Source organism: Paramisgurnus dabryanus, chromosome 5, assembly GCF_030506205.2.
Source record: "Paramisgurnus dabryanus chromosome 5, PD_genome_1.1, whole genome shotgun sequence".
NCBI classification, from domain to species: domain Eukaryota; kingdom Metazoa; phylum Chordata; class Actinopteri; order Cypriniformes; family Cobitidae; genus Paramisgurnus; species Paramisgurnus dabryanus.
Genome location: NC_133341.1, coordinates 32,818,373 through 32,830,793, shown reverse-complemented (window position 1 = coordinate 32,830,793; position 12,421 = coordinate 32,818,373). Strand labels below are relative to the sequence as shown.

Here is a 12,421-nt window from a genome sequence, read left to right as displayed (position 1 = left end):
AACAAAGACCCACGGGGGGGTAAAACAGGACAGGATCACACTACACTAAACTAACATAAAACTAAACATGAATCAACATTTAACTACAAACAACAAACTAGACTAAATGTACTCGATACTCACAAATACAAGACTCTGGAACACGACAGGGAATGTAACAAGACGAACGCACACTGGACAACAAACACAAGGACTCTTAAATAGGGAGAAAGTATATTACATACACCTGGAAATCATTACAAGTAAGGGATCGGGGAAAAAGTGACGAGACCCGGGAAATGCGTGGTCAGAATAAACCAATACTAAAACCACACATTTCCCACATAAAACATGGTACTGCCAGGACCCCGAACACAAAGACTAGGGGCCCTATTTTAACGATCTGAAACGCAAGTACGAAGCGCAAAGCGCAAGTGAGTTTGTGGGCGGATCTTGGGCGCTGTTGCTATTTTCCCGGCATGAGAAATAACTCTTGCGCCGGGCGCAAATCAATAAGGGGTTGGTCTGAAGTAGGTTCATTATTCATAGGTGTGGTTTGGGCGTAACGTCAAATAAACCAATCAGAACGTCATCCAACAATCCCTTTAAACGCAAGGGCGCAAGTTCCATGGCGGGTTGCTATTATTATGACGGATTTACTAGGCGCACGCCAGGAGCGGTTCACAGCCGAGGAGACCGACGTTCTTGTAAGAGCAGTCAAAGACAGAGAAGTTGTTTTGTATGGGGATGGGAGAAACCCGCCCAAATCAGCGTCGGTTAAACAGGCGTGAGAGGAAATAGCCACAATTGTCTCATCAGCTGGCATCCCCATCGTTGCGCCAAGCACTACAATGATGTCAGGAGACGGGGGAATCCCAAGCTTGCCAGCATAAATCGGGAACGCCGTGTAACAGGAGGTGGATCTGCCTCAGGACCTGACGCCAGCAGAGGACATCGCTGCGTCCACCCTCACCGCTGAAAGGGTTTGGGGGCTTTGAAATCGGACCCAAGAAACGCAACCAAGGTCCAACCCCAAAGTGCACTTACAAATCAAGTTCATATACATTAAGGTTTCTTATGAAAACATTTTAATTATTATTTACATAAAATTAACGTAATACAGCCACACAACAAACTTATGAAAATATTTTAATCGTTATTTGCATGAGAATTTTTTAACGCAGCCACACAATAAATAAAAACCATCACCACAATGCTCACCACTATGATTTCCCTTATCTCATGTGTTAATATTTTTTAGTGTAACAATTTATGATTTGCAAAAATAACTGTTGAATCTGTGTAGATTAGATAAGCAAAGTGTGTGCGCGTTGTGCACGCTATACATTATGGTCAAGCATGCGCCCTTAAAATAGCATATTGAACCACGTGCAACGCGCCACTGACTTTAAACTTTTTTTCTGGTCAGTGGCGCAATTGTTTTTTGAAACTGCAAAATAGCATCAGGGATGGTTTGCGCCGGAACACGCCTCCTTTTTTGTGCTGAACCGCCCAGGGAGCGCAAGTTCATTCCCTAGTTTGCCAACGTGCATCTGTGGAGGGAAAAACCCGCTGTGCGCCGGTGCAAAATACGAATGATACATGCGTCACTGACAAAGTCAATTGCACTGGCTGTAAGATAGGGCCCTAGATGTAATAAAACACATGATTTCAGACGGGTCCTGACACATTAACTTTGTTCAGCACATTTTATTGTATTTTATTGTTTTGTTTGTGTTTCTATAAATCAAGTTTATTCAATTTTGTGTTATAATGCTCTATACAGGAAAAATATGTTTTTAAATATAATTTTAAATATATTTCAAAATATACAAAAGGCTAAAAATATATTTAGAAATATGTTTACAAAAATTTTATTGGCCATTTTTTGTATATTTTGAAATTTATTAAAAAACAATATATATTTTAAAGCATTTATATTCTACCGAGCCCCTAAGGGGACATGGAGCAACCGTGAGTGCGCGATAGTTTCACTTGAGCGAGCGATAGTTTCACGTGAGCACGCGAAACTAAACGTAAAAAAAATAATTCTGCACATGAAAGTTTCACGTGAGCACATGAAACTAAACTTAATTTTTTTTTTACTCCAATGTCACCTTAGGGGCTCGGTAATATTCACATGGCACTGGAAAAACTTTGCTTATTTTACAAACCTGTAAGCATAAAAGTTTTAAAAAGGTTAAAAGTATCTAATCAAAATATACTTTATAAACTTCTATACACTGAAAAAATTATTCATTCAATTTCCTACATTTTTTTAAGGTAAGTGGTTGCAATCTATTTTTTTAAGCTACTTTTAAACAAAAAAGATTAGTAAAGTAAAGTAAAATAAAAAAAACTTTTGTTTAAATGTAGCTTAAATAAATTGATTGCAACCACTTACCTTGAAAAAATTGAGTAAATTGAATGAATCATTTTTTTCAGTGTATTTTGGACAGGAAAAAAATACTTTTTTGCCATATGGGTTGTAAAATTAGAAATGTATTTGTTGCTCTGAAATACATTTTGAGTTTATGAAGGTTAAAACCAAAAATATTTTCAAAATGAGAAATATATTAAATTAAGCTTTACTTTCTGCAAAATGTATTTGGCATATATTTAATACATACTTTTGGCTAGACAAATGTATTTTTTTGCCGTATGGGAACACTAAAAGTTACTCGATTAACGAAATGGATATGTTGGACCGAGGAATTGATATTAAAACTTAAAATTTAAGTTAAATCAACTTAAAATGAAGTTTACTGAACTTGCTGAAATAAATTTTAAGTTAAATTAACTCTTGTTTTAGTGCACAATACTTTAAATAATTGAGGAAATTTGTTGCCATAAAAATGAAGTACATTTGTTCGGGTTTACAATGTTTGCTTAAACACAAGATCACATTTAGTGTAAGAGTTATCAAGGACAGGGAGTGAGGAAGATATTCACAAAATTTTTTGTAAGAAATCTGGACATCATTAGTGTGTGGTAAAAGTGCAGGATATACATATGCATGATGGATCTCACCTCTCCTCTCACAGTGTTAGGAGTTCTGGGTAATAGTTATCAGATTAATGATGATGATATTCAACAGAATGTTAGAGATGGGAGGGAGATCAGCCATCTGTCAGTATTACACACACACACACACACACACACACGCGCACGCGCGCGCACGCACGCACACACACACACACATTCTGGTTTCCATGTTTTGTGGGGACATTCCATAGACGTAATGCATTTTATACTGTACAAACTGTATATTCTATTCCCCTTACCTACCCCATTCCCTAACCCCAACCATCACAGAAACCATTCAGCTACTTCACATTTTCAATAAACATCATTCTGTTTGATTTATAAGCTTGTTTCCTCATGGGGACATCAAAATGTCCCCACAAGGTCACAAAAACACTGGTATTCCTATCTTTGTGGGGACAATTGGTCCCCACAACGTGATAATTACCAGGTACACACACACACACACACACACACACATTCTGGTTTCCATGTTTTGTGGGGACATTCCATAGACGTAATTCCCCTTACCTACCCCAATCCCTAACCCCAACCATCACACAAAACTTTCTGATACTTCACATTCTCAAAAACATCATTCTGTTTGATTTATAAGCATGTTTCCTCATGGGGACATCAAAATGTCCCCTCAAGGTCACAAAAACACTGGTATTCCTATCTTTGTGGGGACAATTGGTCCCCACAACGTGATAATTACCAGGTACACACACACACACACACACACACACACACAAACACACACACACACACACACACACACACACACACACACACACACACACACACACACACACACGCACATTCTGGTTTCCATGTTTTGTGGGGACATTCCATAGACGTAATGCATTTTATACTGTACAAACTGTATATTCTATTCCCCTTACCTGCCCCATTCCCTAACCCCAACCATCACAGGAAACTGTCTGATACCTTAGATTTTCAAGAAACATCATTCTGTTTGATTTATAAGCTTGTTTCCTCATGGGGACATCAAAATGTCCCCACAAGGTCACAAAAATACTGGTATTCCTATCTTTGTGGGGACAATTGGTCCCCCCAACGTGATAATTACCCGGCCGCACACACACACACACACACACACACACACACACACACACACACACACACACAAATATATTATGCAAATCTTGATTTTGTTATTTTTTAAATAATCGCCATTAATCTTTTGACAGCCCTACTTTTCATTATATGAGGTAAAGGGTAACTTAACATCTTTATTTTCTTTGAAACAATGGGTTTCAAAGTTATTCCTTGACAGAAGGGCAAATATTGAGGAGGAAGGGGGTAATTGCAGGGGCGAGGCAACAGCAGGGGGGAGTAAAATTTGTTATAATGGCGACATGGTTTTTTTCTCTCATGGTGCACGTGACACCCCTGCTGATAAAGTCTTTAACCCTGTAACCTCCTCCTTACAACCCCCGACATACTAAATAGACAGCTGGATTAGGTTCACACAGACACACTTTACGTCTTTTATTATTAGTGCCGTTTGGCAATTTTTGTTTTTCTTATGCAGCATAAAGCAGAGATATATATAAGGCAAGCATCTTCGTTATTCTTCATAAGATTTGTCAGTGATTCGAACTAGATCCTAACCCCTCCTAAGTATGTTACTTTTCTGGCGTCATTTCTACATGAATAAGCTATAGTTGGTCGTGTGGCATTTACACCCCAGCAGGAACCAATTAGTGAAGTGTTGCTTTTTTAAAAAAGCTCTCCGGTTAATCCATCAGACCTCTCCATGTCCAGAGATACAGAGACAGACAGATGGAGACCAGGATGAAGCTTCATGTATAATTTAAACATTCCCCAGAGATGATAGGAGGAGAGAAGATCAATAGATGGATGGCGGATGTCTTCCACGTGACTCCAGTGAGGAAACACAAAGCTGTTCGTTGAGTAATTACATTCCCAGTCTTGTTTAAGGCCTGTGATTATGCAAACAAGCGCTTATTGGTCCAGAACTTCCCCTGATTATAGACAAGATGAAAGAAAATATAAAAGAGTATTTTTGTCTTTTCAACTTCATAATTTGAGCTATTATTAAAGTACTCTGATCAGAATGGAGAGAGATGCTAAAATGTCATATAAAAGCACAAAGCATTTATTGGGGATGTGCTCTAAACAGACACAAATTCGGAACCTTGACACACAATGATCTCTGTATTTTTTCCTGTTTTATCACTGGATTGGGACATTCACTCTAAAAAATAAGGTGCTTAAAACTTCACAGTGATGCTTCAGAAGAACAATTTAGTCAAAGAATCATTCTCTCTCATATTATAATAAAGAAACAAGAAAATACAAAAGTTGTTACTGGCTATGTTAACATGCACAAAATTTTGTCAATCCGACTGAATTTAATCCGCTTGCAGGTTACGACAATACAGTTAACATGTACCCTAAACATTGCAATCTGATTAAAATGTTCGTTTAGAATGTACAATCCAAACCAAACATCTGCGCAAGCGGACAGCCAGGGTTGACAGATTTGCTTATGCAAACCAGCCCAAAAGCATCCCAATAACTATCCACAGCCCAAATGCCAAGAACTAATAAACAAAATGCTTTCATCTTTAACCCACAGAAAAAAACCTACCTGCTGAAACCGTTTAAAGGTATCCCAAATTTGGGAAAGCAGAGGACTTGGCAACGCAGTGCACAGTATCTCTCGTCGAGTTCACGCTTTATCTCTTTATAAATGTACAAAGTTGAGTTGGAAAAAGTTTTTTCTTAAGAAGTTTTCAGATATAGGCAAAGAAAACACACTTTTTGAAATGCACGATACTATTACTGTATATTCATTTGTTTGAAAGACATGAACACTGCGGAAAATCTGAAGATATTTTTGCATCCAATTGAGAAAATACTACGATTCATGCGTTTACATTCATACTTTTCTCCTGATGATCAGATCACAGATTGGACTACACCACCTCTTTTAAAATTTGCATCTGATCGATCTCAATTGTATTGATTAACATGAATGCTTTTCAATCTAATTGAGCCATCAATAAGATTACAAACTGATTATTTGGCTGTGTTTAAACGTGCCTACTGTGTCGGTACCGTTTTTTAAAAAAGTACACAATTGTACCTAAAAGGTGCCTACTGGTACCTCTAGGGATGGGACGGTATGAAAAATGATTATAGTGACCAAAATTATCACGGTTATCAATATTATCATGGTTTTGTTAAAATAAGATGGAAATGTTCAAAAAGAACTTTAAATATTTAATGTCCCTGAAATTATTTCTGTGGTAAAAAAAAATTTATCTGTCTAATAAGTTTACCGTGAATGAATACAATACATTATCCCTTAAATGCCTTCTTGTGTAAAAAAACTATGTTGCATGTTTATGCCTGTGTCAAACTGATTCTGGCTGGACAGGATTTACAGCATAGTTTTCAAAATCACGGTAATCAAACACAGTTGTAATGATAATTACATTTTAAACAATAATACTAATCGTCAGGACATTTTACCGTGGTTGGTCGTGAAACCGGTAATCGTCCCATCCCTAGGTACCTCAAAGATACACATCTTTACCTAAATGGTACATACATGTATTAGGACCTTTTTAAAAGGTACCGTCCCAGTGACAGCTTTTTCTGAGAGTATAGAAGAACCATTTCTTTCAGTGCTTTTTATAATCTAAACAACATTTTTCACAACAAAGGACTTTTATTGAAACAAAAAGGTTCTTCAGACTTTAAAGGTTCTTTATATAAAAATGGTTTTCCCATCTTTGGATGTGGAAACAACAAACTGTCTTCTGTTTTTCATCAGTATTGATGTGTAGGGTTTGATACTGTAGTTTAATGTGAGGTTAATCCCAGCTGTTGATGAACTGCTGGCTAAACAAAAGTGCATTCATGTCTCAGGAGTCTTCTGCTAATGATGATGCCTTTACTCTTCTCATTATCATCTGATTGATTTAATAAGGTCTTATACATCTCCACCAATGTGTGTATTTTACATTCCCTACACCTGAATAGATAGTTGGTGCTTTAGCATACTTGTACTATTGTACACTGTGTAATGTATAGTGTCTACAGTCTTTGTTATGCGTAACAGTCTGCAATTTGCAACAATAAATACTTTTTTGCCTTTATTATTTCATTGTAATGCAAAACTGGTTAAAAAAATGCAAAATTATCATATTTTTTTCTGTGTGATAATAAGTGGTCACTCATCACTTAAATAGCATGCATGTAATGAGGTTGTACACAACGGTATAAGTTCTTCTTTATTGCATAAAGCATTTTGTTTAACATAATCAAGATTTTCATTATATCCTGTGTGCATCTCTTCTCTTTATATGACAGAAAAAGTCATTTTTGCATGTGTGCATATGTCAGAATGGATTTGATGACCCAGCGTTATCCTCCTCCCCTCCAGCAAAAATCTTTAGTTTTGCTACAGACAAATCTTGTTTGTCATGCATTGCTGTGTGCAGATGCTCTGGGGCATAGCTGATAAAACCTATTATTGTAATGCCATGCTGAACTGAATGTCCAATGGTTGCCCTTGGTTACAGCAGCCTCCTTTAACTAGACAGCAGGTGTAAGCAGTCCATGCAACACAAGCATCATGCGACACATTTACCTTCACATAACAGCTACAGATACATCTGCCCCAAAAACCCAATGAGATGCCTCTAGTGATCCTGAAAACACACAATTCAAAATATTGGGTAAACAAGTACAGTTGTAGTCTGCCATCCCTTAAGAAAGATCTCTTTAATGTATCAGCAGTGATGTTGAATGGATAGTCTCTGCATCTCAAATGTAAAACATATCTCCTCTCAGAGTCTTAACAATTTTACAAACTGAACTGAAATTAGTTTTATTAATGTAAACTAAAATATTTGGTTTCCAAAAGTTTGTTTTGCAATCTGTTATGCTGTAAGTTGCATATCCTGTAACATGTTTTTGTCCTATTATGGTTGAGTCTCCAGTAGACATTTTGTAATCTGTCAATATAAGCACTGAAACACAGGATTTTAAACAGAGAAATATTGCCTTGCATGTTATTTCTGTATCCCAGAAAAGGTTAAGACACTATCAAATGTTCAACTTTATTTCCGCAGAAGTCACCTTTACCACCCACAGATTTCTGAATCACAACATTCAGTGACATCAGTGCCACCTGCAGGCAACTTCTTACATCTCATGTGTTATTACTGCACTCCTCATTCCTATACACACACACGCTACAGAAATCACTTTACCTGATGGACACATGCGGGGGGAAAGGAGAAAGGCCTGTTTACTATCCACATGACTGGCAAAATAAATCTTTCCTTGCTGAATGCATTTGCACATTTTCAGCCTGGATCTCTGACTTTGGCATTGCAAATTTAAATAAGAAAATGACCATTTCAGTCATTTGTCATAGTGCACCAAGAATTATATGGACACTCAAATCACATATACAAATGTGAATATGTCATGACCCAGCCTGTCACAGGGTCAGTTCCCATTTAAAAAGGTTGTAATATGTACCATTTCGGTACAGATGTGTATATTTTTGGTAGTAATATGTATCTTTATGATACTAAAATTCTTTCTTTGGCACCAGTATGCACCTTTGAAGGACTATATGAACTCTTTAGGTACAAAGGTGTACTTTTTGAGAAGGTACCGCCCCGGTGAAAGCTAGGGACCATATTTTCTGACAGTGTGGGTTGTCAGGTTATGTTTTGTAAAATTAAGATGTATTGTACTTCTGTCTATAGTGTGCTGTAGTACAAACTAAATTATACAGGTTCTGAGAAAATCTTTCCTTGTGTATAGAGTTGTTGCATTGATATTTTGAGAACGAGAGAGCGAGGGAGAGGAACATTATGACCTTCACATTATCTAGCTCATCCAACTGATGTGAGTTCAGAGGATTGTGTCTAACACCACTGATAAATGATTCTTCGGGGGTTATAAATGTGTGTTTATAGTGTATGTGTGAGTCTCTCGAGTGACCTTTCTTATATTACTCTTGCAGATATACTGAGGAGGAGATCAAACAGAAGGTTGAAACCTTTCGGCAGATGCTGATGGAGAAAGAGGGTGTGATAATGCGAGAGGGATCGAACCCACGACCACCGTAAGTACACAGGGCTCTACAGTGTTCAACCTCACAAATAATTAAAGCACACAAGATGCGCGCTGCTGTCCTATACTATTAACACATCATCTTGCAGTATTTATCTGTATAAGAATGAGAAATCCTATGACTTGTTCACAAAAATGAATGATTTATTTTCGTTTGTGTAATACTTTATTTCAATAGTCCACTTTAGATATTTTACTAGTGTAATGATAAGTAACTTTGCAACTTCTTCAGTCATTGGAGTATTAGTCAGACTTTTTGCTCAATATCTACTAACGCCTTATTGTGATGAAAGTAACTTTGCAACTGCATGTCAACTTATTTTGCTAACCCCACCCTTAAAAGTCTTAATGAGAATCATTTGTAATATTTTTACATTCAGATTATGTTGCGGACCAGGGGTGTGGTGGGGTGTGTGGCTGTTAATGGTGAAAAACCTCCTTTGCGAAATGTATAAAGTTTTAAATGAAAGTAAAGATCAAAGAACCATCCATTAGTAAAATAAATAACGACTTCATTTTAGTAGAAGTGTAGAACCATATTTTGGCAGATTTTTTACTTTCATTGTTTTACGACTTCACCTGCCCATTCGGCCTAAATAATTAATGGTTATCGAACTTGGCTTGCTGTCCTTAAAGGCAGCTCGAATCTGACGTAAGGCTCAAGCCCCAAAAAATGAGCAGTGAAGGAGGAGGTGGGCCGGTATAAAAGTGGAAACAGCTGTTAAAGGGCAAACCCCTCGAAAATGCTATTATGTAGCTATTATACACATTTTTTCCAGGAAGTTTTTGACCCGGTGGCACCCTGTTTACAGCCCAGTACTATGTCGCGACCCGGTGGTTGAGGACCTTTGCCATAGAAAAATAATTTCTTTCATACCTTTTTATAATTCGAAGAACCTTTCTAATATAAAGAATCTTTTGTGAAACAGAAAGGTTCTTCAGATGTTAAAGGTTCTATGGACCATTAAACCAAAAAAAATGGTTGTATGTTTGTGTGTTAAAAGGACACTTCACGTATTTGCATGAAGCTTTGTATAGTTAGAACCCCAGTCATGTTTTTGAATGGTCATGCATCATTTCCTCAGTTGGTGCTGAGACAGGAGAAATACAGATTTCAGTGTTGCACTTCCTTCTTTCAATGATGTAAAAATCATCATTTTGCATCATTGAAAGCAGGAAGTCTAATATCTTTGTTGAGGGGGTGAGACTACAAACACCCCTTTTCTCGGTCAAATAGGCACCAAATCTGAAATGTATGTTACATTTCGAGTACAAATATGACACACTTTCAATAAAGATTAATTTTTTTACGTGTGTAATGCTCCTTTAAGCAGAAATTTCTGTTTGCAGATATCTTACAGTATATTGCTGACTTTTGACACTTTCAGTGACATCACATTTTCTCTCCTCCTTGATTGTCTTTTTGAGAACTTATTTTTTATGTAGGGTAAGTCAGGTAAATGAATGTTTTATGTGTGTGTGCATAAAAATTTATTATTTAATCATAACCCTGAAGAACTTTCCTGACTTTTGATGGGTTAGTTTAGGTAAATCTGTGCCCATGACATTGTTAAGATACGATTTTGGGTTTATCTTCTAAAAGATTAGAATAATTTCTTTGTTTTAAAGTGCATTCAACATTAAGAAAGCATTACAACATTCTGACAGCTAAATGTATAATATTCATGTTTGACCACTAATGATCTGTGACACTGGACCACAAACCAATCTTAAATCACATGGGTGTATTTGTAGCAATAGCCAACTAATGCATTGTATGGGACAAAATTATTGATTTTTATTTTATGCCGAAAATCATTAAGATATAAAGATCATGTTCCATGAATATGTTTTGTAAATTTCCTACCATAAATATATCAAAATGTTATTATTGTGACTATAAGACTTCCTCTGGAGAACTTTAAAAGTGATTTACTCAATATTTTGATTATTTGCACCATCAGATTTTAAAATACTTGTATCTCGGCCAAATACTGTCCCATCCTAAAAACCATACATCAATGAATAGCATATTTATACAATTTCTATTTAAATAATCAACCCACATGACTGGTTTTGTGGTCCAGGGTCACATATATTAATCAGCTAATTTGATTTGATCATGTGTATGTGCAGGGTCACAATGATGTCTCACGAGGATGAAGGTCATGATGAAAACCACGTGTGCGCTGATGGCTATGAAGAAGATTACGACTGGGATGGAGAATATTATGACCAGAATTCAGCTGCTCGTGACGACTACAGGTACAACACACAGTGCATTTGAAAAAACACACTCTGATGAGATATACATGCAAAACAAGTTTAGCTTGATCGTTCACAGACAGCTGTGTAAGAGATCAACTAATGCTTTCATTTTCAATAAGAATCACTTACAAACATAAGTAGAAGAAGATTCATCTAGACACGTATGTGTATTGTATGTGTTGCCATACTTCATTTTCTTTCCTTCACACCAGATCCAAGAGAAAATCCAGCAGTTCACGCTCCCCTCGACCAAAAAAGAGGAAGAAAAAGAAGACAAGAAGACACAGCCGGTTAGTTTCTTCATAAATAATCTCTTTGAATGAACAATGTACTGCAGAATCCTAAAACAGAGCTCCTTAAGTGGTTTCCCATGGATTTAAAAAGGGTTAATATTTAAAAATCGTCCAGTGTGTCCCAGGATTAACATGTCAAATGTCTCATCGTTCTGCTGTTATGTTGCATGGGGTCAGAGTTTGGTCTCTGATGATAAACGTCATAATCCATTCTTCAGATTGCATCATTAGCTACGTTTGTAATCATGTAAACACCTTAATCAATACGATTGAGATTGATCTGATGCAAATGTTAATCGTATTAAAAGGGGTGGTGTAGTCCAATCTGTGATCTGATCATCATGAGAAAGTATGCATGTAAACGCGTGATCGTTGTATTTTTTCAATCAGATATACCTTGTGCACATGCGCAGAAGATTTGTGCTTAAAGTTCTGAAAAGTGTGTTTTCATTGCCTACATCTGAAAACTTCTTAAGAACATCTTTCTCCAGCTCAGCTTTGACTTTGTACATTTATCCAGAGGTTAAAGCATGGACTCCACGAGAGATGCTGTGCGCTGCGTTGCCAAGTCCCCGGCTATTTGGCGGAGTTCAGATTTGGGCTACTGTTTAAACTATTTTCAGGAGTTTCTGCGGGTTTACAATGAAAGGATTCTGTTCATTTTGTTCATGGGCTGTGAACAGTCATTGGGATGCTTTTGGGCT

At 36.9% G+C, this 12,421-nt stretch overlaps 1 protein-coding gene across 2 annotated transcripts in view; it reads left to right on the top strand.

The window, feature by feature from the left end:
* Positions 1 to 12,421, top strand: part of srrm3 (serine/arginine repetitive matrix 3) — a 50,130-nt gene that overhangs the window by 16,777 nt on the left and 20,932 nt on the right. For both annotated transcript variants that reach the window (XM_065251147.1, XM_065251146.1), the window contains exons 3-5: positions 9,047 to 9,148; positions 11,293 to 11,421; positions 11,637 to 11,714. In XM_065251147.1, coding sequence (XP_065107219.1) covers positions 9,047 to 9,148; positions 11,293 to 11,421; positions 11,637 to 11,714 — 309 coding nt within the window. The remainder of the gene's footprint in view (positions 1 to 9,046; positions 9,149 to 11,292; positions 11,422 to 11,636; positions 11,715 to 12,421) is intronic.